The sequence below is a fragment of the Micropterus salmoides genome, unplaced genomic scaffold (assembly GCF_014851395.1).
Source record: "Micropterus salmoides isolate LMB-PRFRI ecotype aquatic unplaced genomic scaffold, ASM1485139v1 Ms_hic_scaffold_1, whole genome shotgun sequence".
In the NCBI taxonomy this organism is placed as follows: domain Eukaryota; kingdom Metazoa; phylum Chordata; class Actinopteri; order Centrarchiformes; family Centrarchidae; genus Micropterus; species Micropterus salmoides.
The window spans coordinates 58756465-58784343 of record NW_024040040.1 but is presented as its reverse complement, the minus strand read 5'-3'; the positions used below and the strand labels follow the sequence as shown (position 1 = coordinate 58784343).

Here is a 27879-nt window from a genome sequence, read left to right as displayed (position 1 = left end):
TGTGGACTGTCCTGGGTGGCAGGTCCGCTCCTGAACACAGGGGGCGCTGTTGTACTATACTCATCGTTTCTAATGGAAGAATACTGCCCAAAATTACAGCTTCCGTGTAGCCATCATACCAGCAAAGACCGGGGTACAAGTTTTCTGCGTTAATTTAAAAAAATACAATTACACAGTTATGAAGTTAATTTAGCAGCGCAGCGCTTTCAATCGTCAGCGTTGTTTTAGGACGAAGGAATTAAGGCGAGTGTTTAAGCTCGCCGTCACAATGTCGACCGCCATGGACTTCCACTCTCAGATTGCCTCCATTATGGAGGTGCTGGCTAACGCGGCCGTCGCAGAAATTTGTAAAGTTGTGGACGACGGATACGCGGTGGTTCATCTGGAAATGTCCAGGAGCCAGAAGGAAAACGAGTTCCTGCGGAGGAAAATCAAACTGCTGGAGCTGCAAGTCGCCAGGTACCGAGCGGAGAGAGTGAAGGCGGCGGAGGGCTCCGTCAGCAGCCGCTTCCCCGGGGTCCGCCTCCTCCACCGGCACAACAGGGACTTGCTGGCGGGTATGTAGGCTAGCGACCGAACTTAACCTGTTACAGAGTCTGTTACAGGTACGTGAGCCCATCACGGTGAACTCAGCATTATGCCGCTATCGTTTAGGTTCTAAGACATAATGTTACAGGGGCGTAGGAGCGACTTTGAACCTGGAAGTGGGACGCTGAAATGCTAGGGGTGTTCGCAGTGGCGTAGGCTAGGTGTTTGTAGTGAGTGCACTGTGATGGACTGCTTAGGCTGTGTGTTATCAACACTGCAAAGACTTAAACAGCCAATGACGGTTACAGGTGTGCAACGGCGTCACTTTGTGTTGAACAGTGGTGGGGACAATTTAGGGCTCAGATTAGTGTTGTGACAAAACGTGACAATCCAGAGTATTGGGCTCACGAGAGCAAGACTAGAAGATATTTTAATGCTATTTAAAGAAATATTTATTGATGAAAATATAGATTTTTTTATAATTTTTTCTAGAAGATTTTCAGCATTAAACACTTAATTTCCTCCATTCTGGAGACATTTTCTGCAATTTATGGTGGAAATGTCTTTATTTATATAAAGGGGAACACAAAATTCAGGTGGCAGGTAACACTTAAATAAAAGTATAATGGAATATAATGCAGTATTCAGTGAATAGTTTTTTTTTAGCTTTGTCATTTTTTGGGATAATGCAGATCTGTTTTTCTATATTTACATTGCATTGCAATCGTATTGTGCCAAAAAAAACTTTGTCATAGTACCCATATTTGTTATTTAACATTTCTTGCTACAAGCTATTTTTCAGAACATTTGGGAGAAAAAACAGAAAAAGTGTCCCCAGTGTAAATGACACTGATGCAGGTGGGGGGAATAGACTGATTTTCTAATGTTTAGTGTTAATCACCATCTAACTCAGCTCCAGTTAGGAGCTGCATGAAGCCTTTGATGTTATATGAATCTGGTCCCGGGAGCAAGTTTTATCAGCTGGCAATTTTCAATGCACATTTAAGTTGCAACTATTAGTAACAGTAGTGGAAAGTTGAGGCTCAGTATCAGTATATGCATATGTGCAGTTCTGTCACCAACACTCATTCATTACAGAATATTATGAACAGTAAAGATACAAACAGTGGTCCACATCATGTCAAGCACACTTACTTTCCAAAACCATTGTCAAACTTATGCAGCTTCCGTATCAGCTGAAATGCATGAGCAAGCATCCAGGAACTGCTACTTCAACTACTGTACACACACACACACACACACACACAGTATCCCACATTCATTGATCCACCACATTACCGTTAGTTAAGTTAACTAGTAACAGATGCAACTTCCGTTAATGATAACATATGACACTTTCACTCACAACGTTACATAGCATCAGCTCATCTGGCTCGTTTCTGTAGTTTCAGTAACCTTAACGTTCGTGTCATCTGCTGCAGCCACAGTGTCGCCCGGAGCGGCAGGAGATTCAGCTGCAGGCTTACGAAAACACCGAAAGAGTGTACTTTGAGTTTGCTGGCATTTCACATCTCCTTTAGTGATTCACATTAGTTCATTTCAAACTTGCACAGAGTGACCGCCATCCAGCTGTATTGTTGTTTGGTAGGTGATGTCAGATCCCATTCACAGGCCACGGAAGCCCCAAACGTCAGTTCAGTGCTTCGCAACAGACCTTGAATTTATGAATGAACGGGTGAACGTTCTGCCACAAAACGATGTTGTTACGTATCATCACGCTATTTTAAGTGGGTATACAGCAGCTCGTTGTTGAAGCAGGTAAACCTACATTTAGAGGAAAATGTGCGTCACACTTAAAGCCCAACAGGACTGTTTTAAATAAATAGAATTAATAGCTGTTAGCTGCTGAGTGAAAGCCAAGATTACTTTAAGCGGCGACATTCTGTTTATGGACTCACTGTTGGACATCACTATAAAACAAATAGTAACCAAAGTGAAAGAAACAGGCTCATGTCCATCAGAAGAAAGGGATGCTCTTCTCAACAGCAGAATACTGGTAATACATCAGAATCAATCCAGTGATAATCAGACATAGATGTTACAATGTGTAGTCTTCATTTGCTCTGCAGAGACTAAATACTAAAAGACTTTTAATGCGTCCACCAGTGCCATGGTTCCGAGCTCACTGGATTTCAGTTGTATTAGTAGAACAATAAAGCCTTAAACTGAAAAGGGATTTGCTTGATTTTCTAAATGTTTGCATCCGCCCAGCTCTGTGACTGTGACAAACACCCAATACTAGGGCTCTTCCGCGTAGCTGCACGCACAACCTGGATGACAGCTCAGTTTCGGTTAATGAAAAAATGCAGATGACAGACTGGTGAAGTTATGAAGGTATGAATGGAAGATATAGCGAAATTAAAATAGATTACTGGCCCAAAGAAAATACTGGAAGAAAGAGTGAAAGTAGGCTACAGTTTTAAAAAAGGAACGTGAAGAGGTGTCAATGACTTATTTAATATAATTTATTTATTTTGCGAATTTGAGTTACTTTTAACAAGTTACTACCCTCCCTGCTGCAGGCTTCCTCACTGCTGTAGGCTATATGTAACAGCAGCACAAAAGAAAAGTCTGTAATATTGAGATACTTTGCTGGTTATCCTCGTCGGTTGGTTATATTAAAGAGGTGGCATTATGCTAATTTTCAGGTTCAAAATCCTATTTAGGGGTTCTACCAGAACAGGTTTACATGGTTTAATTTTTTTTGTCATACTGCACATTGCTGCAGCTCTTCTTTTCACCCTGTGTTTAACAATGCAAAAATCACACAGGTGATGTGTCAAAAATATTGCACAAAGTTTTGGTTGACGTGTCAGTTACTTATTGAAGTAGCTGACTTCCGGTTGGGTTTAGGGTATAGCTCTCAAAAAACAGCTTTCTGTTTCATAGAAACGTCCTTTCCAGATGCCAGTACGTGGCGCTATCACTATGACTGGATATTGAAGAAATCAAAAAAGTTTCTCAATTTAACATCGCAAGGCTCTTAAGATTGGCCTGCCCATATTTGATGTTGATCGGGTTAAAGCTCTAGGAGTTCGTTGAAGTATGGAGCATGTAAACGGGGAAAGGTCTTGTAAATAGGGTTGGGCATCGTTTTGATTTGAACAATTTTGATTCCGATTCCTACTTTTGATTCCGGTTCTTATCGATTCTTGATTCCAATTCTTTGAGGGTTGAAGTCAAAATGAGTCACATGGTTATTTCATGGAAAATTTTGATTCAGTGGTGATTTACAGTTATTGGAGCTGCAGCCCATGTGGGTGTTGATGAGAAAAGTATAACGTCTCTGCATGATGTTGCACTTTCATAACTGCAACCAAACCAAATAACACAACACCCTGGTCTGGATTAACATGTTTAAAACTAACTACTTTAGAAACAGTTCTTGTTTAGAAATATGAGCATATCTGCCTTCTCTGGCAGTATGCGCGAACGTTCAGCATAGAGTGTGTCGTCGGCCGTTGTGAACACCCCTTCACTAGGTGTAGAGGAGGCCTGGAGACATAAATACGAAAAGGCCATGTCTGACAATAAGTCTTGCGCAGGTTCCACCACCAGGCAGCAGGGTCATCGGCTGTAAAGGTTGGTGGTGTCTCCTTATACATACATATATATATATATATATATATATATATATCCATCTCCTTCTCTGCCTGGTCCTGGATGGACATAGTCCTCCTCTGCTGTAATGACATCTTTTGTACATCCTCATTTGCAAAAAGCTAAAAAGCTCCTCCAATGGAGACTTTCTTGGTTGTTTGCTGGGAGGTGGTTGCTAAACAAACAAAAAACAGTTTTATTATCATTGCTAAAAAGTAAAAACACATCTTTTAAAAGGCAGAAACTCTGTGAATTTTAGAACAAACTATACAGTATGTCTACTAGCTATCCATACAACTTCCAAGCTCGTCCTGCTCAGTTTTTTCTGCTCCTCCTTCTGTGACCTCTGTCCTCTTCCTCTTAAAATACTGCAGGATGCTCGTCTCTGTGTGACCACTGTTACTTTTAAATTGTTTATGGACATGTATGTACACATACAGGACTTTTTAAGGTCAAGGATGGTCAGACACGAGGGAAAAAAAGTGGCCCTGGTCAGTCCACTCTCCAGGCAAAGTATTTGTTGGGGCCCTGTGTCTTTAGAGAACTTTATTCCTGCATTCTTAAGAATTTTATGCAAGTAGAGTGTATAACTTTATGAGCCAATACATTTTCAAAACTAGAAACCCCTCTAACTCTTCTAAAGTAAAGTAATCACCTCAGCTGAGCCCTTGAGTAGATATAATAATAAGCCGTATGATCATCATGCTCACCATAAACTGGTGCTTTGTGCTGTGCTGGTTCTGACTCTGTTTTGCTATAGACCTCATCTCTGCTATCTGTCTCATGTTCACCATGTCAGCACTAGTACATGTAACGTTGTGTTGTGTAATGTTCCTCCCAGAAACTGTGTCTGTTTTCTTGGACGGGGCACTTAATAAGTGGGGGATATGGGGTCCTCCCCCAGAAGATTTTGAGCATTAAACACATCATTTCCTGCATTCTGGTGAAAATTTCTCCTCCAATTTCTGACTTTTCTGCACCAATTTATGGTGGAAATGTCTAAAAATTCAGGTGGCAGGTGACAATTCAAAGTATATTATAATAGAATATAATGTAGTGAGGCATTCTTATTGCTTTTAAATATTTTTCTCCTGTAGATCAACTTATTTAATATCATCCCTGCTGAGTCAATACACATGATTAAATCTTACCACCTCTTTTGTTCAAACCTTTCTGCACATTCAGAATCTCTCCAATATATCTGAGTTCTCTGACATGTAAGGAAAAAAAGTCATAATGGGAGACTAACGTCTTTAGCCTATTTAAAGAGAATTCAGAATATTTTACTACATGCCCTGTACTGCATTATGTTACTGATTCACTGGAAGTTTCCCCTCGCCGTCTAACAGACAAAACTGAATGAGACGACGAGGCGCTCATGCTGGGGAAAACAAAACTAACCGACACCTGTGATCAGACAGAAAGCTCACGAATAATTCCACACACCTTAACTTCAGCATCTCTGATAAAGCGCCGCTTACAATCTCCAACAGAGCAAGACAAGTCTTAAGTTTTTAACGTAACATTTTTATAGCCTACTGAAACTACAGTATATGTCTGCTTTGGCACAAACTGTCTGTGACTCACAGCGCGAGGTGGATCCACATCACAGTTGTTTTCAGGAAGTCCGACAGCAGAAGATTCCTCTTGTAAATGTGTAACCACTGCGATAACAAGACATTCACGGTGTATTCCTCACCAAGAAAGAGAGCGTCAATTTTACACAGTGAACGCCATGTGGGTAAAATTTTACAGATACTCTGACTTCCTGTTCCCGTGAAGGCAGCACGAAGCTGCACCACAAGTAGCTGATGGAGAACAAAAGACTCGTCCAGTCAGTGGACTAAACTGGCAGGTTTTAATGTTGCAGACCACAGTTTTTAGCAAGTAGTTTAAAGTTTAAACTCATATTGTTGTGGATCTTAAGTGTAAACTCGCCTTAGAATTTCCAACCAACAAACGCCCCCCAAAAGCAGCTCAGCGCCCCCCCATCCAAAATATTGCTTCCAGCGCCCCCCTATCGTCCTCGGAACACCCCCTGTAACCTGTAATAGGAACCGATGCTCTGTTCAACAACAGTGATCATCTGACATAGATCTTACAGTGTGTAGTCTTCATTTGCTCTGCAGAGACTAAAGACGCTTTTAATGCGCCGTTAATGGAAAGTGTTTCACTTGCCGGCTTGTTAAAGAGCAACGCAGGTTGCTTTCCAACACGGCCACCAGTGCCGTGGCGCGCGCTCACTGGATTTCAGTTGTATTAGTAGAACATAAAGCCTTAAACTGAAAAGATATTTGCCTGATTTTCAAAATGTTTGCATCTGCCCAGCTCTGTGACTGTGACAAGCGTCTGACCAGCGCTTTACTGTGTGACTGCGCGCACAGCCTGGATGAGCTCATTTCGGTTAATGAAGCAAAATGCAGATTACAGACTGGTTATAAGATAAGATATACTTTATTGTCCCCGAAGGGAAATTTGTTTTGGACTCTCAAACATACTCTAATGCAGCACAACACATGCTGTCGTATACATTAGACACTTCCCTATATAGTAGCACATTGACTATTTCTTCCAATGTCAGTTTTGTAAAAAATGCATCCTCTGCTGAAGTCTGGAGCAGAGAGTATTCACGTGGTCCTTCCAGCTAAGTGCATTAAGTTAAGTTATGAAGGTATGAATGGAAAATGTAGCGAAATTAAAAGTAGTCCTACGTTAGATATTGTGCTGCAGGCATCATCACTGCTGCCTTCAGCTAGAAGTAACAGCAGCACAAAAGAAAAGTCTGTATATTGATGCACTTTGCTGCACAGGCCTCGAGCAACTTCTTTTTTTCTCTCAACATTTCTATAGGCTACATTCTGTCTGCAACTGATGTGGAGTGTGTGAGTGTTTGACTGGTCTCTTAGTAAACCGCCTCCTATATGAGCCAGCATGTGAAATAAAAGTTTACATCAGGAAAGAGGGGGGAACATAGATTTTGAAATGAAATATGTATAATGCCTCCTCTGCCTATCAGGTGATGAACTTCACCACAAATCCACACAAGTTAATTTCAGCGCCTCTGATAAAGTGCAGCTCACAGCTTCAGGTGGAGCAGAGAGGACAGACACAGAGCTACAGCTGGATCATCTTATTCTCCCGCTAATTTGCAGGAGAATAAATAATAACAATAATCTCTCTCTCTCTTGCTCGCCCCGTGCACATAACGTTAGTTAAGCGAGTAAAGTTCAATTTTCGGCCTTTTGTTGTTTGTTTTTTAAAAATCCTCCAAAAAACATCCGGGGCTATAGCGCCACTGCTCTCCACAGTCATCCTCTGTTGACTACAAGGAACATAACTGGCCTTTAGACTTAACATGTTAATGAGTGAATAGGAGACAGTATATATTAGTGCTTTGCCCAAACTTGCTTTTTGAGGTTGGATACAAATCCTGTGTCTCCCACAACAACAGCAAAATGCATCTCAAGCTTTTGGAGAATTGGCAGGATCTGACACATGTTGGGTTCTTTTCAGTTGAACGCAAAGTGTGGAAGTGTAAAGAACTCTCATCAAGTTGATAAAGTCCTCTGCCTTCCTTGAAGTCTTCATCACTCACAGCCGTGCAAGTCTTCAAGAGAAAGGATACATTGTCGGAAAATTAATCATTGTTATTCTTGTTTGCGCTGCTGACCTTTTGACCCTCGCTTAAAGTTGAAACTGAAGTAAACTTAAAATTAAGCTGCTTAGTGTTTTATTGTTATATTCTTGTGTGTTTTTGCTGTTGGATACAGATGATGTTTGAACTGGATACCTGTATTCAGAAAAAAATCTTTCCTATCTATCGGTACCTGTCCCTCTCCATATTCTTTCTCAGCCGTTGATCCAAGCGAGCTGCTTGAATTGCAGGCAGTGTTTCCCATTAATTAACAAGACCGTGGCAGCCCGTTAATTTGTTCCGCCATAGTCTCAAAATGAACCGAAAATATTTTTACACATCTCATAAAAACGTTTCAACCTCTAACGTTGTGTTTTGTCGGCACTGCTGTAAGTATTGTCTGTATTGTTTTTGTTTATTGTGTGTGTGTAAATATGTGTTCTCTATACTGTGGTGTGAATTTATTATTGTATTATTGTAGTAGTAGTATTGTATTGTAAGTAAGCACATTGTGAGCAATGTACAATTCTGAGTAAAATTCCTCGTATGTGTACACATACCTGGCAAATAAAGCTGATTCTGGATCTTCAGTGGAGCTTCTCAGCAGCTAGCTTCTGTGCACATCTGGTTCCAGTGTTATTGTTACCCAATATTGTTTGTTGGACATTAATTGGAGAAAGGAAAGCGAGGACGTTGAACTACCTGTTCAGTTAAGAAAATATGTCTGTAACTTTGTTCCAGCAAGTTAGCATAGCATTGCCCCTGGTGGCTGTTCTGCCAGGGTATGAATGTGTGTGAATGTTAGTTTCTGTTTGAGTACTTAGGCTCAGTGAATGAATTTGTGTGAATGTGATGTAGTGTAAAAGCTTTGAGTGGTTGAAAAGACTAGAAATGCGCTATACAAATACAGAGCATTTACATTTATTTCACCGTTTTAATTATACTCCATTCTTCACCAGCGTGCCCCCGCTTCTTTCAGTCTCCCTCTCCCTGTGTGTCTGCTCCGGTGACTTTCTCCATCAGTAGTAGGCTGTGTTATATAAAGTCCCCCTGCGACAGCTGGATCATTACCAAAGACAAACAGCAGAGAAAAGAAAACTGTATCTAGGTGCTTGGGAGCACAGATTGGAGTGTGTTCAGAGAGGCCGCCGCCCAAGAGGGCTACATCAACCTTGAGGAATATATATCAGATATACATCATCAGTGACATCTTACGTCAGGGTGGTGATGGCGCAGTGGATAAGACACATGCCTTTGGTGTAAGAGACCCGGGTTCAATCCCCCACTGTGACCCATCTACCATCCCTGAGCAAGACACTTAACCCCTAGTTGCTCCAGAGGCGTGCGACCTAGTAAGTTGCTTTGGATAAAAGCGTCAGATAAATGTAATACTGAGAGAGAATATGAGTAAATCAGCTGGGCCTTATAACATCCCTGGCTGTGTACTAAAACTCGTGCCAATCAGCTAGTTTATGTTATTACTGACATTTTCAACATCTCACTGTCTCAGGAGAGGGTTCCCACCTGCTTCAAGACAGCCACCACTAAACTACCGCCCTGTGGCTCTCACCCCCATTCTGATGAAGTGCTTTGAGAAACTGGTTCTTCAGCACATAAAGAACATCCCAGCCAGCCTGGACCCTCACCAGTTTGTTTTCAGAACCAACAGATCCACAGAGGATGCCATCTCCACTGCCCTCCACTCAGCCCTCATACACCTTGAGAAAAACAACACCTACATCAGAATGCTGTTTGTGGATTTCAGCTCAGCGTTCAACACAATCTCCCCATGAAACTGATCAGCAAACTCAGCACTCTGGGTTTAAATACAACACTCTGCAACTGGATATTGGACACACCTCCTCCAATCTAGTGCTCAACACTGGAGCCCCCCAGGGCTGTGTGCTCAGCCCCCTCCTGTTCACGCTGTACACCCACGACTGCATCCCTCGACATGGAGAGAACTCTGTTGTGAAGTTTGCGGATGACACCACCATCGTCGGTAGAGCGGTGGTCAGAGAACAACCTGCTGCTGAACGTCAGCAAAACCAAGGAGCTGATCATTGATTTTAGGAAGAAGGAGATAAAGACACACACTCCTGTCTACATCAGTGGTGCTGAGGTGGAGCAGGTGAACAGTTTCAGGTTCCTGGGAATCAGCATCACAGAGAAGCTGACGTGGTCATCTCACATCGCCACGCTGGTGAAGAAAGCTCAGAAACCACTGTATTTCTTGAGGAAACTTAAGAAGGCCAAATTCCCACGCCAAGTTCTTCTTAGCTTTTACAGAGGAGCAATAGAAAGCATCCTGACTGGAAACATCACAAACTGGCATGGGATGTGCACGGCCCAGGACCAGAGGGCTCTGCAGCACGTGATTCAAACTGCTCAGAAGATCATTGGTACCCATCTCCCGAGCATCAGGGATATCTGTGAGGTGCCTGCAGAGCCCAAAGGATACTAAAGGACAGTACCCACCCAGCCACAGCCTGTTCACCCTGCTGCCTTCTGGGAAGAGATATAGAAGTTTCTGCTGCCGCACCACCAGACTGCAGAGCAGCTTTTCCCCCCAAGCAGACTTTTAAACTCTAATTCATCCTCAGCACTGCTCCACTGATGATAGGTTATTTCTGTTTACCATCTAACCTTCTTGCTGTGAGGCGACAGTGCTAACCACCGCCCCACCATACCGCCCTATTTCTGTTTAGCATTTTTCATAATTTATTCTTTAGCGGCAGTATATGGTCTGCTATGTAGCAGAAAGGAGTTACAAAACACAATTTCACTCTATAACTTGTTATATTGTAACAGTAAACCTACCTAACACCGTATTTAAAGTTAGAGCAAGCTGTAGGCCTATATTTTGTAAATATTACATGTACACCATTGTCTTCCAACTGCATGTATCACGTGAGTATTTTGGTCCAGTAATGATTGAGTGATCAGTCACAGTGTTAGAAAGAATGACAGTGCAGCCTATAGATTTTACTTTGAGCTGAGGATGAATCCACGATGTCCAGAGGTCACTGTCTCCTTACATCAGTGACAGCTGGGAAAAGGAGTCATGCTAAAGATTGGTAATTTGTGCTTCACAGCATACATAGGTGACTGATCCTAGGGCTTATCTGGGAAACCCAGGGTTTCCCTCATCTTAGGCTTAACATACTGTTCAGTTTTCACTAAACCCACATTCTGAAACAGGGCCCAGCTTTGCCTGGTGTCATTGTTGATGTAATCTCCGAGATGTAGTTATGCTGTGAAATAGCTCAAACATCAGAGCAGCTACACAGGGACAATGAAGATTGTTGTAATACCCTGCCAGTGTTAATAAGCAGTGTTAATCTGTATTGGTCTCTGTCTAAACACAAATACTACATGTTCCCAGGCAAGATGACGCCTTAGTATTTCTTCTTTTTCATTGAGTTATTAAGTTTAGTTGTAGCACTTGATGGCTAATTATTCCCCTTCTAATGTTCCAGCATGCTCGTCTCTGCACGGCAGGACCAGGTTTCTGAACCGAGGTTCAGGGACTCAGCAGTCTGTGCAGAAGACCCAGTCAATCAACCTGGACCGGGATCCTGATCAGGAGGTTGTCACCACCACCAAAACAGAGGTAGCTATTCCACAGTGCACCAACAGCACAAAAACATCTTCATATGGATTCTGACTTTGACATAGCAACAGACGGTCTTTTTAATACTACTATAACTGAGTATGTTTCATATGATAAAAGTTCCAGTAGAAACTCAGTAGTTAACGATGTAAAGAATGTAGACTTTTGAACCTTTCAACCCTGCTTTAATGTTCAACCTGCTGTCAGAGCTGGCCATTGTCATAAAAAGAATTGTCAACGATATTGAAAGAATGTCTTTGGGTTTTGGGCTGTTGGTCGATTAAACTTTTCAATTCATTTTTATTTATCTAGCGCCAAATCACAACAACCGTTATCTCTTAGTGCTTTTCATATAGAGCAGGTCGAGACCGTACTAGCATCAGACCTAGGTCAACCCCTAATGAGAATGTAGCATGCAAACAATGCCTTGCAAAAGTGTCCACTATTTGGTGGAGAGTCTAGCAGGCCTACTAGAGAGGAGCTGGTGCAGAGTGGAGCGGGTCAGTCAAGGGCGTCACTTTGTGTTGAAAAGTGGTGAGGACATAAGGGCTCAGATTTGGGGCGTGATGATACATTTGGGTCATGAGACATGACGAGGCACAAGAACAGGGCTAGAAATGAACACCCGCCAAGCACCAAATGCAGGTAGATTTTCCATTTGGCGGCTAAATGTTGGAAGGCTCATCATTTAGAAAAGTAATGAAATGTGGTAAGTTCAGTTACTTTGATAGGGTAATTGAAATACTTAAACTAGGCTACTGTTACATTTTAAATAGGGTAACTTGTAAAAATTTCCAAAGTAACCTTCCCAACACTACCCAATGTTACAGTAGTTTAATTTTTATATGTATATATTTTATATAAATGTTTCCATTTATAAAATCCATGTGCAAGAAAAACAGTCAACATTGGTCTCTAATTTATTAATACTAAGGAAATACTTGTCAGAGTCAGAATCAGCTTTATTTGCCAGGTATGTGTACAAATACGAGGAATTTGACTCTGGATTGTACAATGCTCACGATGTGCTTACTTATACAATAATACAGAAATAAAATCAAACACAGGCTACAGTATAGAGAACAAATATATACACACGATAAACAACACAGACACATTGAGACAATAGTGCAATGAGCAGAGTGCAAAGGATGCAGGAGTAAATAATTATTACCATTACTGTTGTTATTATGTACATGTTGGAGGTGGATGTGATATACAGGTGCACATACACATACAGTGGGGAGAACAAGTATTTGATACACTGCTGATTTTGCAGGTTTTCCTACTTACAAAGCATGTAGAGGTCTGTAATGTTTATCATAGGTACGCTCCAAATGTGAGAGACGGAATCTAAAACAAAAATCCAGTAAATCACATTGCATGATTTTTAAATAATTAATTTGCATTTTATTGCATGAAAATTTGGGCTTCAAAACTGCTCTTCAGAAACCAACGGGTGATGTCACGGATACTACGTCCATTTTTATATACAGTCTATGGTTTTGGCGTACAGTGCTCTGTAGCGCCTACCAGAGGGGAGAAGCTGGTTGTGACCGGGGTAAGATGGATCTGCAGTGATGTTTCCTGCCCGTTTCCTGACTCTATAAATGTATAAGTCCTGAATGGAGGGCAGGTTGGCACCGATGATTTTTTCTGCAGTCCTAACTGTCTGTTGTAGTCTGCTCCTGTCCTTTTTGGTGGTAGATCCAAACCAGACAGTGATGGAGGTGCAGAGGACAGACTGGATGATGGCTGTGTAGAACTGGATCAGCAGCTCCTTAGGCAGGTTGAGCTTCCTGAGCTGGTGCAGGAAGTACATCCTCTGCTGGATGACGGTGTCAGTGTTAGGGGTTGACCAATAATCATTCTGGCTGATTATCATGGCCGATATTCAGCATTTTTCCAATAATCTGCATCGGTCATTTCAAAAACAGATTAAACAGATTAAAAAATGCGCTCCTTTGGCTCTGATGTAGCCGCTTCTCTGTCTGTACTCACCACTCTGTGTGCTGGAGCAGTGTCCCGCCCACAGTACTAGCTGATTGGTTACAAGTCACGAGTAATAGCCTATCAACACTGACTATTGTGCGGAAGTAGCCAATAGAACGAGCAAGCCACCACGCTGCAGCTCCACCCCTCCCGTCTCAGCACAGCTCCGCAAATATACACACACGGAGCGAAGTGAGCTGAGATCACTGTAGATTACACAAGTTGACCATAACTACGCCCATTATTGGTAAGTAAGTGCAGCAAAAACAGCAATGCTACTAAAATGCTAATACTGCATCAGTACAACAAGCAGGAACGTTCACAGAGCGATATTTAATCTGCTCTGTCTCATCCACCGCAGCTGTGTTTTGGTTTTACACAAGCACATGTGCTAGCTCGGCTGATAGCTAGTTATAAACAAGCTAAATCTCTCTGGTTGTAGCCTGTTTAGCTGAGATACTACGTACCTTTAAAATTTAGCAACTCCTTGCAAACTCAGCTGCTTGTTGAGAGACAAGTGCTGGGCGCTGAGCTTTTTTTTTTTTTTTTCGTCACTGAGGGTGGAAAAATCTCGTCAATGTCACTTTTTACCCAGCCGTCCAATCACATTGCAGGAGGGGGGAACAGACACCACACCGAGCCATCTCAGCTCTTGAACCGCAAAATCTCATGAACCCACGTAGTAGTAATAATAATAATAATAATAATCTTTATTTGTAGAGCACTTTTCAAAAACCAGTTACAAAGTGCTTTCACAAGTTTAAAACAATAAAACATAAAAACAATTACATACTAAAGACAAAAAACACTTATAAGACTAGAATACATGTTTAAAATAAATATAAAATGTATAAAAATAAATTTAAAAAAATAAATAAATAAATTAAATTAAATCAAATATCATATAAAATCGGGAAATGGTCTCCTATAAAGGTATGTTTTAAGAAGGGACTTAAGAGAGTTCACTGACTCAGCAGACCTAATTTCCTCAGGCAGGCTGTTCCAGAGCCTCGGGGCCCTGACAGCTCTGTCCCCTTTAGTTTTCAGTCGAGACTCTGGAACAGACAGCAGACCTCTGCCCAAGGATCTCAAGGTACGTGCTTGTACGTATGGGACTAAGAGGTCAGAAATATAACAAGGCGAGAGGCCATGAAGAGCTTTAAAAGTGATCAATAAAATTTTAAAGTAAATTCTAAAACACACTGGGAGCCAGTGTAATGAAGCTAGAACAGGGGTATTTGTGGTCATATTTCTTTGTTCTGGTTAAAAGCCTGGCAGCTGAGTTCTGGACAGTCTGGAGTCGATCAGTAGATTTTTGGGTTAAACAAGTGAAAAGGCTGTTGCAATAATCCAGGCGTGATGAGATGAAGGCATGTAAAATGGTCTCGGTGTCCTTAAAAGTTAACACAGATCGTATTTTAGATATATTTCTAAGCTGGTAAAAAGCTTTGTGGTGTGTTGCTCAAAACTTAAATTACTATCAAACCAGACACCAAGATTCTTTGCCACAGGCTTAACATGATTCACTAGATCTCAGTTTTGTCCGAGTTGAGCTGGGGCAGTCGGTAAGTGAACTCAGCATGCCAGGGTCTGTGGATCTGACCGGCAAATACATCTGTGTGTCATCAGCATAAATATGAAAAGAAACACCATGTCTCTGAATAATGTGTCCAAGGGGAAGCAGGTACAAGGAAAACAAAATGGGTCCTAAGAGCGACCCCTGAGGCACACCATATTTAACTGGACAGAACGAGGAGACATAGTTGTTCACAGACACACAGAACTTCCTATTTGACAGGTAGGATGAAAACCACTCTAAGGCAGTACCAGAGATCCCCACCCAGTGCCTCAGTCTGTCTAACATGATGTTGTGATCAGTGGTGTCAAAAGCAGCGCTACGGTCCAGGAGTACCAGGACTGAGCACATGCCTTCATCAGCAGACATTAAAAGGTCATTGGTGACTTTAAGCAGGGCAGTCTCAGTGCTGTGGTACTTCCTGAAACCAGATTGAAATTTTTCAAATATTTTGTTATTTTCCAGTACAGTGAGCAGCTGTTTGGACACAATTCTTTCTGAAATTTCTGCTATAAAAGGTAATTTTGAAATGGGTCTAAAATTTTGATGGAGGGAGGGATCTAAACCAGGTTTTTTTAAGTGGGTATACACAGGCAGTTTTAAAATAATCAGGGACACAACCAGTAGATAGGGAGCTGTTAAAAACCTTAAATCAAATGGGGCCCGTCAGAATCCATTACTTTCATAAGAACTTTGTAGGTATTACATCAAGTGGGCTGGAGGACACACTCATTTGTGACACGGTTTTTAAAAGCTCAGACAAGTCAATGGGGTAAAACTGGTTAAAACACTCTTGTTGCCGGTGAGGGGCCTCAGGGTAAGAGGAGTAGGGGGTAATAGAGGCTCTGATTGACACCACCTTATCATTAAAATAAGATAAAAACAATTCAGTCATCATTACTTCCAGCTGAGGCACAAGGAGGGGTTGGGTTTACCAGCTGATCCACAGTCTTAAACAGAAACCTGGGATTGTGTTTATGTGTAGTAATGAGTTCAGAAAAATAGTGTGTTCACGCATCCTTAACCATGTTATTGTAGTTAATTAATTAATTAAATCTGGTCAAGTCACTAATTCCACAGAGAAAATGCACCCAGGGTAAAAACCAAGTCCAGTGAATGACCACGGTTATGTGTTTGTCCATAGACATGTTATTTAAAGTTAAATTTAAAAATTCAGTTGCATAAACATTTGTGAGGTCATCAACATGAATATTAAAATCGCCACAAAGAACAATTCTGTCATAATTTAAAACCAGAGTAGATAAAAATTCTGGAAGTTCTGCTAAAAATCCTCCAGGTGGTTTTGGGGGGCGATAAATTATGTCAAATATGATAGGTTGCAGGCCACCAACGTTAAAAGAGAGAGCTTCAAAGGAGGCAAATTCATTACAACATACTTGATGACATTTAAAATTTTTCCTGTGCACTCTCACTAGCCCACCACCACGACTACTGACCCTCGGTTGACTAAAACAAACATATTGCGGTGGACACAGTTCAGATAGCTGGGTATGGTCATTAGTTCGTAACCAGGATTCAGTTAAAAACAAAAAATCTAGATTTGCAGACAAGATAAAATCATTTAAGATAAGTCTTACTTGACAGTGATCTCACATTGAAGAGAGCCATTTTAAATGAGTTTGTTCTAGGTGCTGGAGGACTGCACCACATGCTGTATGTGAGCAGCTAACATTTCTGAGCCCCGTTTGTTTGGGTGAAGTCTGTCTTAAAAAGAGACATTCTTTGCCAGAAAATATTAAAGTTATCGACATAACACACATGGTGAGCCCTGCAGGCAGACTGGAGCCAGTCGTGGAGGCCAAGAAGTCTATTGAAGCTGTGGGAATGGGACAAAACAGACAAAACATCCACGCTGCTTTAAAAAGTTAAAAAGACGGTTAAAATCTGATTTTGTCAGTTCAGACTGCTGAAGAGCTGTGTCATTTGTTCCGACATGGACTATCACTCTTGTGATGGAGGACGGGAGCGATGGCATCAGGACCTGGAGTTTTTTTTTGTAATGTCAGCTGTGGTGGCACCGGGGAAGCAGTGAGTGGTAGCGTTAAAGAAATGGATGTTTCTGGTTATGTAGTCACCAATTATTAGTGTGGTTGGGGAGAAAAGGGGACGAGGAGTTGCCGGTTGTGGGGTTCCAGAGCAGGACTGAGCAGAATCTGCTTTAACACTGCATGCGGACTGAGGATGGAGTGTGTGAGCTGCCGAGTGTTGTGTTGGAGTAGCAGTAACAGACCTGAGAGAAGGGCTACCCGACGGTGCAGGGTAGAGACGGCCTCCGGAGCGTCTGAGCACAGCCTCCTTTAGGCTCCTACGTTGGAAAGCAGCGGTTTTTGACCGGGATGACGGCCGCCGATTAGGCCCAGCGGCAGACTGGCGGCCCAGCTGATCACCGTTTGCCGCCAGTGCAGGATATGTAGCCGGTGGAGGAGACGCAACAGTGTCGGCCGGCACTGTCCGCCAAAAGAGATCCGTATAAGGGAGACTCGAAGCCGCAGGTGCATCCGCAGGACCGGAGTGTCGTCAGACAGGGCTGCATAGCGGTTGGAGAGGCGGAGGAGAGGCAGCCCCGTCCGAGCCTCTCTTGCAGCCACGGACCACCACTTCATCCCAGGTTGACGGATGCTTCGGAGTCGAGCAGGAGGAAAACCTTGGAATGGTAGAGGGTTACCATAGCACGGTGTCCTGGATGTTAGATGTTAGTTGCGCTAAGAGAAACAATCTGTTTAGCTTGTACTGAAGCCACATCCATAAAGCCAGTCAGCAGGGAATCTTTCTCTTTGAGTTTCTCTGAAAGTCGTTGGATGTCTTCCATAAGGTCAGCAATCTTTTTGTTTGCTTTCTTAAGGAGTGTGCAGTCCTCCCGGGGCAGAGTTATCTCGGCTAGCATAATATTAGTCGCCGGCGCTTTGTTGTGGTCAGTAGCGTTGATATCGTCTTTGCGGTCATCTAGCTTAAAATCCATGTCAGATGACTAAAATCCTTAACCCACATAAAACTTAAGTTAAATAAAAAGGATCTAAAAATGTAACGTAAAAGTGTGGGTTAAAACTGGCTAAAAGTCAGGTTTAGACAGAGCCTCCGACAGGTAGCTACAGACGCCGACGCATGCGCAGTACGGCAAATCCATCACCTCGCCCTAAATGTTTCAGCCTTTTCTTCATGCAGTGCAAGGGCCAGAGCAAGGAGGTCTGCCATACTTTTGTGGTGACATTTTTTACATTTAGTAAAATTAAGTAGCTTACTTGCAGCATATCACCTCCATGGATATTCTGTATCATAGCGACTCAGCCGGAAAAAACGCTGCGTCTCCTAAACGCGTCCTAACGCTCCCAGCTAGAATTTTTCAGAAGAGCAGGTGGCGTTTCAGCTGGTAAAAACGCTTTGGTGGACACAGGCCTTTACTCAGTATTTTGGTGTCAGGAATAGAGTTTATTTAACATGTTCTATTTGTTTCCAGTGAGATGCTGATTTTATATTGTTACTTTGCTGCTCTAAACTTATAAACTTATTTAAATAACATTTTTAAATGGCAATTATTTAGTAATGAAAAACCAGTAAGAGTACAGATAAAGAACAGAACTAGAGAGGGGGGGTGAGAGCGTGGCAGTCCGGGAAGGTGACTGTTTGAAGATGGTGTTGGAGTGGGGGAGAGGTGTGACTCTGGGATTTTCAAACCTACAGTAGAAACCATTCAGCTCGTCTGCCAGTTGTTGAGTACCAGCAGTGTTGGGGGATGGTCTCTTGTAGTTTGTGAGTGTCTGCAGGCCTCTCCACACTGACGCAGGGTCGTTGGCTGCAAAGCTGTTATTTAACTTTTCACCGTAGCTCCTCTTTGCAGCTTTGACCTCTTTAGTCAGAGTGTTCCTGGCCTGGTTGTACAGGACTCTGTCCCCACTTCTGAAGGCCTCCTCCTCACGAGTTTCGCAGTGAACCAGGGTTTTTGGTTGTTGTGTGTGCCGACTAAAACCTTCCGCACATACATGTCCTCACAAAAACTGATGTAGGATGTCACAGTGTCAGTTAGTCCGTCCAGGTCAGTGGCTGCAGCCTCAAAAACACTCCAGTCAGTGCAGTGAAAGCAGGCCTGTAACTCCAGCTTTGACTCGTTTGTCCATCTTTTCACAGTCTTTACAACAGGTTTAGCAGATTTCAGTCTCTGCATGTAAGACGGGATAAGATGAACCAGTGATCAGAGTCCTAAGGCTGCACAGGGACAGAGTGATAGGCGTTCTTTAATGTAGAGTAGCAGTGGTCCAGTGTGTTAGTGTCCCTGGTGGGACACTTAATATGCTGGTCTGTACTTTGGGAGTTCGTGGCTGAGGTTGGAGACTATCATGTAGCCTAGAGCATTTTTCTTGCACAAAGAAAAATACAACCCCTAACTGAAACAGCTGTAACACGATTTAATATTATATAGTGGCAAGTTATACTATTATGTGAAATGATATTGATATAGTAACAGCTTTTCGCAGGAAATCTGACCAGTCCTTCACATAGAGAACAGCTGGCACATACAGGCTGTTATAGGCAACTGAGAAAGTTGGTGAATGCCTCAATTTTTAGATGGTGTTACAACCTGATGAGATATAGGCTATAAATATGTTGTAAATATATTTAATTCCTTTTAAAACCTCAAAAATGTCCCTTTTAAAGGTGTGACTGATTAATCAGTTACAGCTCAAAGTGGCGTGGCAGTCTTATAATATGTTGAAAAAGTCTTGAAAAGGTCTTAAAAAGGTTTTGAATTTTACTTCACATTTTACTACTGATAAATATGATCAAAAACTACAATACAGTCCCATAAAATAGTGAGTGAGTGTGTTCAGCTCTGAGTAGGCCTATCCCTGGTCAGCGCCCGGGGACCAACTCCAGATCCAGTGTCTGGTCAATAACACTGACAGGAGAACCTAACATGTTTTGGTGGTGGGGGAAACCCACACAGACACAGGGAGAAACTCCACACAGAAAGGCAACTGGGGTTTGAACCCACAACCTACTTGCTGTGAGGCCACAGTGCTAACCACTGGACCGCTGTGCCATGCCTTTTTTTTCTTGTTCTCTTTTAGAAGAATATGCTTTTTGTGTGATAACACATTGCAAACTCTTGTTTATAAAGTGTGTGTGTGTGTGTATGTATGTATGTGTGTATGTGTGTGTGTGTGTATATATATGCACACACCTTGTGGTGTATAATGACAAATAAACAACCTTGTACCTTCGTTAACGCTAGCACATGTGTACTGCATGCATGACGCGGTGACTGCACGGACATGCTGTTTTTGATTTATTTTTATTTTATATTGTATTTTATTTATACTTGTTTATGTGATTTACGTTGATTTTTGTAAAGCATTTAGTTAGCTGCTTTGAAAAGTGCTATACAAAAGTTATATTACTACTATTATTATTATTATGTATTAAGTCTCTATCAGTGAAACTGCATGTGATTTAAGTTTAGGGTTAATGCATTAATCATTTAAGTATGTTTCATGGTTTTGTTAGGACTGTTATTATGCAAAAAAAAACAGTTTTATCATTACATGTTGTTTGCTAGATTGATATGAATGTGTCTACCCACAGGAAATAGTGGTTGAAGAACCCCTCCATATTGTTGAAGTGCAGTCCTTCTATCATTGTTGAGCATTGAATATAAAAGCACAGGCAGCCGCTTTATTCTGTAATGGTTTTAGAATGTAAGTCAGGAGAATGTGGAGCTTTATTGTTAATCAGTGTGTCCTCTCAGTCAGCAGAGCCTGAGGATGGGGAGCTGCTGATAGTTAAGGTGGAGGGAGCGATGGACACGGGAACCACCAACCACAAGGTGCCTGTAGACGCCTGCATGAGCAGCAGAGGAGAGGCGGACACTGCCACATTGCTCCCCGCCACCTCGAAGGATGGCAGCAACGGCAGGCTAGCCAAATACTGCAGCAGAACGGAGGTCAGTGGATCTGACATAGACACCTTTGTTGTCGACAGGACAGCCAAAACTGTCAGCAGCGGCGGTGACACTACCCATAGTTTCCAGCCGGGGCTAACGGGAAGTGATGTCAGAGCAGGGGACAGTGAGCCACCGAACTCAGGTGATGGCATGAGCGCGCCAGCTTCCTGTGATGACGTAATGGATGGCAGGAAAGATGATGAGGCTGCGTTAGACACATCCAAGTCTTCCCTGTCAGAGACGATAGTCATTGATGGAGGGGGTACATCAGACAAGGATGGTGGGGAGTGGGAGTGGTCAGACCTAGACCAGAGAAAGAGAGACAGACATGAAAAAAGGACACCCCACATGCTTCAGTGTGCTGGGCTGGAGGCAGTGCAGGTGAAGTCCTCTCTGCAGGCAGGCTCTGTCCTCCCTCGTGATGACACTCCAGGAACATCCATTGGTGGAACGACCTCCAGTATCAGCTCCTCCGGTGATGCACACAGCGTGGCCCTGCACCACCCTGCAGGCCACCGCACGCCCTTCTCCAGCAGCTTCCACCTGGCTTTCTATCGCGCCGTCACCATGGAGCGCCCGTATGGCTGCACCAGCTGCACCAAGCGCTTCTTCCTGGAGTCGGACCTGCAGAAGCACATGGCCAGGCACACCAGGGAGAAGCCCTACACCTGCCTGCTGTGCGGCAAGAGCTTTGTGTGCCAGAGCCAGCTGGACATCCACCGCAACGTGCACACCGGAGAGAGGCCCTTCAGCTGCTCCGTCTGCAGCCGCCGCTTCTCCCATCCTAGCAACCTCAAGAGGCACCAGAAGATCCAGCACTGAATGTTTTACAGCTGTTTTTTTACACAGTACTAACTATTAATCCTGAGGCTTATTTTCAGAGCCCTCTATGTTTTACTAGAAACAGGACAGAGCAGATGAAACATAATGCACTAATCAAAATCAAATGTGACGGAACTGAGACTGTACTGAACTGGCTGTACAGACGTGATTTCACTTCCTTCCATGATGTCATTTAATTGAGATATATTTTGTGAAATCAGTTCTTGAGTGTACGCATATTAGCTAAAAGACAATAAAAGGAATTCATTAGTAACTGAACATCATTACCATTAATGCTAGCTCAGATCCAGCATGCTTTGTGTGTGTGTGTGTGTGTGTGTGTGTGTATGTATGTGTATATATATATATACACAATCTTATCTCACACACAGACTAATAATTTACATAGTTGAATCAGAATTGTCCAGTTCTGCCTATTGCACACGCGCTACGCCCACACATGCACACTGACCCCCCTTCCTTAAGAGTAGGGTTACAATTTCGGATATATTCAGGCACTTGACTGAATTCAAGCGTGGTACCGTGATAGGTTTCCACATGTGCAATACGTGAAAATTTTCTCACTACTAAATATTCCACAGTCAGCTGTTAGTGATATTATAACAAAGTGGAAACGATTGGGAACAACACAAACTCAGCCACAAAGTGGTAGATCACATAAGTCAAAGAGCGGGGTCAGCGCATGCTGAGGCGCACAGTGCACAGAAGTCGCCATCTTTCTGCAGTCAATAGCTGCAGACCTCTAAATGTTGAGTGGCCTTCGGATTAGCTCAAGAACAGTGCGTAGAGAGCATCATGGAATGGGTTTCCATGGCCAAGCAGCTGTGCGATGCAAAGCGTCTGATGCAGTGATGTAAAGCATGCCGCCACTGGACATTAGAGCAGTGGAGAAGTGTTCTCTGGAGTGACGGATCCTGCTTCTCTGTCTGGCAATCCGATGGATGAGTCTGGGTTTGGCAGCTGCCAGGAGAACGGTACTTGCCTGACTGTAATGTGCCAAGTGTAAAGTTTGGTGGAGGGGGGGTTATGGTGTGGGGTTGTCTTTCAGGGGTAATGCTGCATTCAGACCAAACGCAAATATAATCCTCGCTACGCTTTCTTCGCGGGGGGTTTATCGCTGGACAACTGCCAAGTGTTCATATACAACGCAATAACATGAATAAACACAACTCGCCATTACTACAGCTGTATGTACCTCAAATAAACATTTTGCTGTGATTAAATAGCAATACAAGGCAATAAACTGATGCCAAAATAACTACAATATGATGCAGATTTGTTAAACATATGAATTCATGCTTTGTCAGGTCTGTCAGCAAGACAACAACTTCTAAAAATGTTTGTTTTCTGAATGGAGTTCGGATCGATCGGGGCTATGCTATGCTAACTTGTTCACAGTAAAGTACAACGATAGCTGGAATAAAGTTACACATATTTTCTGAACTCACCATGTAGTTAAACTTACTAACTTTCTTTACTCCAAGTAATGTCTCGTTTTGTCCGTTTTTTATATAACTATGAAGTAGTAGTCCAACAGAGCTCTGGGTGCCAACCGGTACTAACAATAACAGTGGAACCGGATATGCACGGAAGCTAGCGGCTGAGAAGCTCCAGTGAAGATCAATCAAGGTTGTAATCCCAAAAACTAAATAAAAAAGCTAAATTAATAAAAGCAGTTAACTCTGAGCTCCTCCCGCGAGTAAACGGCATAGCTGTCAGAGCAGAATCCAGTCCGACTACGGGTGTTTATTTGTCCAAAAGCTGCAGCGCTGCCCACAACGCTCACTTTGCTTTTGGTCTGAAAGCACCATTAGGCTTGGCCCCTTAGTTCCATAGGAAGGAACTGTTAATGCTTTAGCATATCAAGACATTTTGGACAATTTCCTGCTCTCAACTTTGTGGAAACAGTTTGGGGATGGCCCCTCCCTGTTCCAAAATGCCTGCGCACCAGTGCACAAAGCAAGGTCTATAAAGATGTGAGTTTGGTGTGGACAACTTGACTGGCATGCACAGAGTCCTGACCTCAACCCAGTAGAACACCTTTGGGATAAATTAGAGCAGAGACTGTGAGCCAGGCCTTCTCGTCCAACATCTGTGCCTGACCTCACCAAAATTCCCATGAACACACTCCTAAATCTTGTGGATAGCCTTCCCAGAAGAGTTGAAGCTATTTAACCACTTCATATTAAACCCTACGGATTAAAAATGGGATGTAGATCACAGTGGGGTGATACTGTGTACTGCATGTGAGCAGCTGACTGTGTGCTTTCACTGTGTGGATTCTGCAGTAAACTGCTTTAAAACCCTGGGCAAAGTTTTCCACACGTGTAGACCTTCTGTTGCTCACTCTTCTACATCACATCATTCAAGACATGTAACTGCATGTTTAACCATACTACCAATGTAGCCTTTTAATCAGAGCATTTAGCTCACCAAAGAACAGAGGGAAATGTACACATACATTTGTACTAATGTATACATATAGGGCCAGATTTACTTTACTAAGGGTTGCGTGAGTAAAAACGTGTGCAAACTTGATATCACCAGCAAATGAACACGTAAGCTGATCTACTAACGGTGTGCACGCAGAATGACGTCTTCCAAAAGTGCAAGATAGCACCTGTTATACATTTACTACTTTTGCCTTAATGAATATGCAATTTAGGGTGTTTCAGTTTTATTGTGCACAGTAATGGGAGGGTAACATGCAAATACATTTATTTACTACATGCAATGTCATCTAACAAGCCTAAAAGCAGTTTTGTGTGAGTTCAACATAAAATTGTTTTTAGGCTTGGCAAAGCAGTTTTTCAGGGGTGCTGTCCCAAGTACTTAGTACAATCTCAGGCAGGATGGGCAGGTACAGACGATTTCCACATACTCAGGACGCACTGAATGAAACAAACCAAGGTTTTTACGCAGTGGCTGCTTTCTCTCCCTACTGTCCGTGGCAGAAACCATTAAAACATGCATACCCTCATTTAAATACTGCCACCTCGTTGTGTTTGCTCCTGTTGTCATCTACGCAATAATTCTTATTTGATCACCCATAACAAGTACCACAATTGCACGTGCAATATTTTAGAATGCACACGCGATTTAGTTCTCTTTATGTCGGGATGTTAGTAAATCCGGCCCATAGTGTAGTGTATATATGCCAATAAATCATATTGAGTTTATATGGTGTCATTTCCCAGTGGAAGCAGTTGTGGGATGCTCTTCTCTGGTGCAGTTGAAAGGAAGATTTACACAAAGTGAAAAACTGATGTCCATTATTTGATTATATGTAGCACAAAAACATCTACTCAGTGGCTCCTATTTGAAATAATTATGATTACTGTGTCAGAACCTGGTGAGTTCTTTGTGTCAGCTAAACACCTCCCTCCTCTTTCCAGGGCCATGGATGTCTGAGAAACATGAGCAGCCCTCAGAGCAAGGAGGAAAAGATGGATGAAATGCAAGGTATCAGTCTGTTAATCTGTCACATCGTTTCCTGTCGTGGGAATACCATTCAACCATTTCAACACACAGCAAGCAACCTCATGCACTCACTGGTGACGGTGCTTTATTTTGGCTGAAGTTGAATCATCACCAAACTGTCCAGTGCACGTCCATGTTTACCTCCTCAGCTGTTCTGTGGTGCTTTTAAAGATCAAAAAACAGAAGGCTGCTGATAAAACAATCAAACAAACAGGAGGAAATAGTGCATTTGTTTTCAGCGGTGGATGAATCCACATGTGGTGCTCTAGTGAGTTTCTGGGGCAGCAGGACGATGTGTGTGGGACTGAGTCAGAGTAAACTACAGTGTGTGTTCATGGTGATGAAGGAACATGCCACCCGGTGCTGCCGTGAGGCTCACTGATGGGTTTAATAGTTTCTTTGGCTCAGAGGAAGAGGAGACATCAGGCACGCAGGACTACATTCACTGCTGGTTTGAGTCTGAGGTTTGATGACTGTAAGATAAAAAGTTTCATCTCTTCTACTAAGATTTCCAACAAGTCTGCAAAGACTGCAACCTTACCGTTTATACCGAAGGTCATCTCCAGAAACATTTTTCCATTAACATTTATGTTATGTGGTAATACAGTTGTACAGTACAGTACTGTTATAACAGTAATGCAAGAAATTGTCTATTGAAAATGTCCATGTAGTTTGATTTTATGACACCATTTCTTATGAATGCAATGTTTTCCACCGTTTTCAGTAGAGTAACTCACAGCTGCTCGGCAGGGATGATAGAATACACAGTATTGTAGTTATTAAGCGGAAACATGCTTGCATGCACTTTGAAGCTGGTGGGATATTTGTAAAACCTTGTGCACTATGTGTAATGAGAATACAGTAACATTTTTCTAATTGTATTTTCTTTGCTGTGGGCTCAGGTGGCACCTCAGAGAAACACAGTCCCTTCCAAACGCTGCTGGAATGGCAGGAGAGCAGCGAGACTGAAGATACAAAGCGTCCTTCTTGTTCCACATACACACCAGAAACCATAGCAGGAAACTCGTCTTTTAGCCAAATAAGGACAATCGCTGCCTCTAGTTGCCCCACTGTTTCTAAAAGGCCTCAGCGTGACATGGACCAGGCAAACCCTGCGTCTGAGCTTGATGTCATTGTGATCAACTCACTTCCCCATGCAGCGGAAGCCAGCAGCGGTGGGGCATTGTCGTCTGAACGAGGCGAGGATGACGGCGCTGAGGACCTGACACCTCTCATAGGTCAGGGCAACAGCGGTGTGAGGTCACAGTATCAGCCACTGCTGTGTATTCAGATCAGAGAGCCAGCCAGTGAAGTGATGTTTGAAGGTAATGGACCCTACAGTAATCACATTTCTACCTTTCAACCCCCCTCTGTTGCCACTGGGACAGTGGACTCCCATCAACAGCAAACTCAGCATTCTTGGTCTGAAATTCGGCAGATGAACAACGCCCACTTCTCCGGTCAAAACCACCTTTATCAGGCATCCAGCAGTCAGAACCAGGAGTCTGGGACAGCACAGTCCCAGCGGCAGTCACCCTGCCTCCCCTACGCTTGCACCTTCTGTTCAAGGCGCTACGCCCACCAGTGCCAGCTGCGCATCCATGAGCGCGTCCACACAGGGGAGAAGCCGTACCAGTGCGTCCAATGCGGGAAGACCTTTGGCCAGGTCTGCAGCCTTAAGCGCCACCAGATGGTTCACACGGGGGAGAGGCCGTACCCCTGCCCCCACTGCGGGAAGCAGTTCTCCACTTCCACCAACCTGAAGGTCCACCAGAGTGTCCACACCGGGGAGAAGAAGTTCCACTGCTCCAAGTGTGGCAAAAACTTCTCCTTCCTCAGTAACCTCATCAGGCACCAGGCTTTGCATACCACCAAGTAGAGCAAGTTACACAGGGATGTATGTACCTGAGAGGACAAATGAACATGAACACCTTCCAATATCACACAGTCAGGACAGCCACAGCTATCCAAGGCTGTAACATTAAACTGTTCAGGCGTTCATATTATTGTGTCCACCCTCTGTGGATAGATGATCTGTCTGGTCTTCATTTCAACAGCATTTGGTCATCATGTCCTTAAACATTTTACATAGAGTCTCATTTCATGTACCGCATGTTGTCACTGATAACTGCATAGTTTGTTCATGTTACTCTGTTTTTCTTTGGATTCACTTTGGAAAATGTTTGGAAAGTCTTAGATAGCTTGGCAATCACATTCCTGGTCATTAAAAGAATCTCTGACAGTTTCCATTAGTCTTCTTGCAGTTACTGAACCAGATTTAGTTTGGAAAGATTAGATGGATTAGGAGATAGATATTTGAAAAAAGTTGTTTCCAGTCAAAACAAGCTCAATGAGTTGCACACACAGCTGAATAAATGAGGTGATGCTGATGCTAGTGAAGTCATCACTTAAAAATGGAGGTATTAAAGGTACAAAGTGGAATGCCTGGCCATATGCGTCAAGCAAATAGGGGGCAGCATTTCACCTTGTGCAAGAATGGCATGGTTTACTAATGGCACAGACAGTATATTACTGGACGAAGCCACCCCCCTGATTTGAATGGAGAGCAGTGAAGCCAGTTTTGGACCAATAAAATAATACTACAGGGCTACTTCCTGTTGGCACCAGCGTCTACT

At 43.0% G+C, this 27879-nt stretch overlaps 1 protein-coding gene across 2 annotated transcripts; it reads left to right on the top strand.

Moving 5' to 3' along the window:
- Positions 1-73: 73 nt before the first annotated feature.
- LOC119914321 (gastrula zinc finger protein 5-1-like) lies at positions 74-27488 on the top strand. Of its 2 annotated transcripts, XM_038733555.1 has the most exons (5): positions 79-557; positions 11263-11396; positions 20726-20920; positions 25159-25225; positions 26146-27488. In XM_038733555.1, the coding sequence occupies exons 1-5, from the start codon at positions 269-271 to the stop codon at positions 27120-27122; spliced, it is 1662 nt and encodes a 553-aa protein (XP_038589483.1). In that variant the 5' UTR covers positions 79-268; the 3' UTR covers positions 27123-27488. The 2 variants fall into 2 exon arrangements, with proteins under 2 accessions (XP_038589492.1, XP_038589483.1); XM_038733564.1 differs by lacking the exon at positions 20726-20920 and having other exon boundaries at positions 74-557.
- Positions 27489-27879: the final 391 nt, after the last annotated feature.

What these genes read in the sequence shown, in the direction of transcription:
- LOC119914321 (XM_038733555.1), top strand. Translation starts at nt 269, where the DNA reads ATGTCGACCGCCATGGACTTCCACTCTCAGATTGCCTCCATTATGGAG. An exon ending in AATACTGCAGCAGAACGGAG is followed by an intron (nt 20,921 to 25,158) that starts GTCAGTGGATCT and finishes TCCTCTTTCCAG; the next exon opens with GGCCATGGATGTCTGAGAAA. An exon ending in AAAGATGGATGAAATGCAAG is followed by an intron (nt 25,226 to 26,145) that starts GTATCAGTCTGT and finishes CTGTGGGCTCAG; the next exon opens with GTGGCACCTCAGAGAAACAC.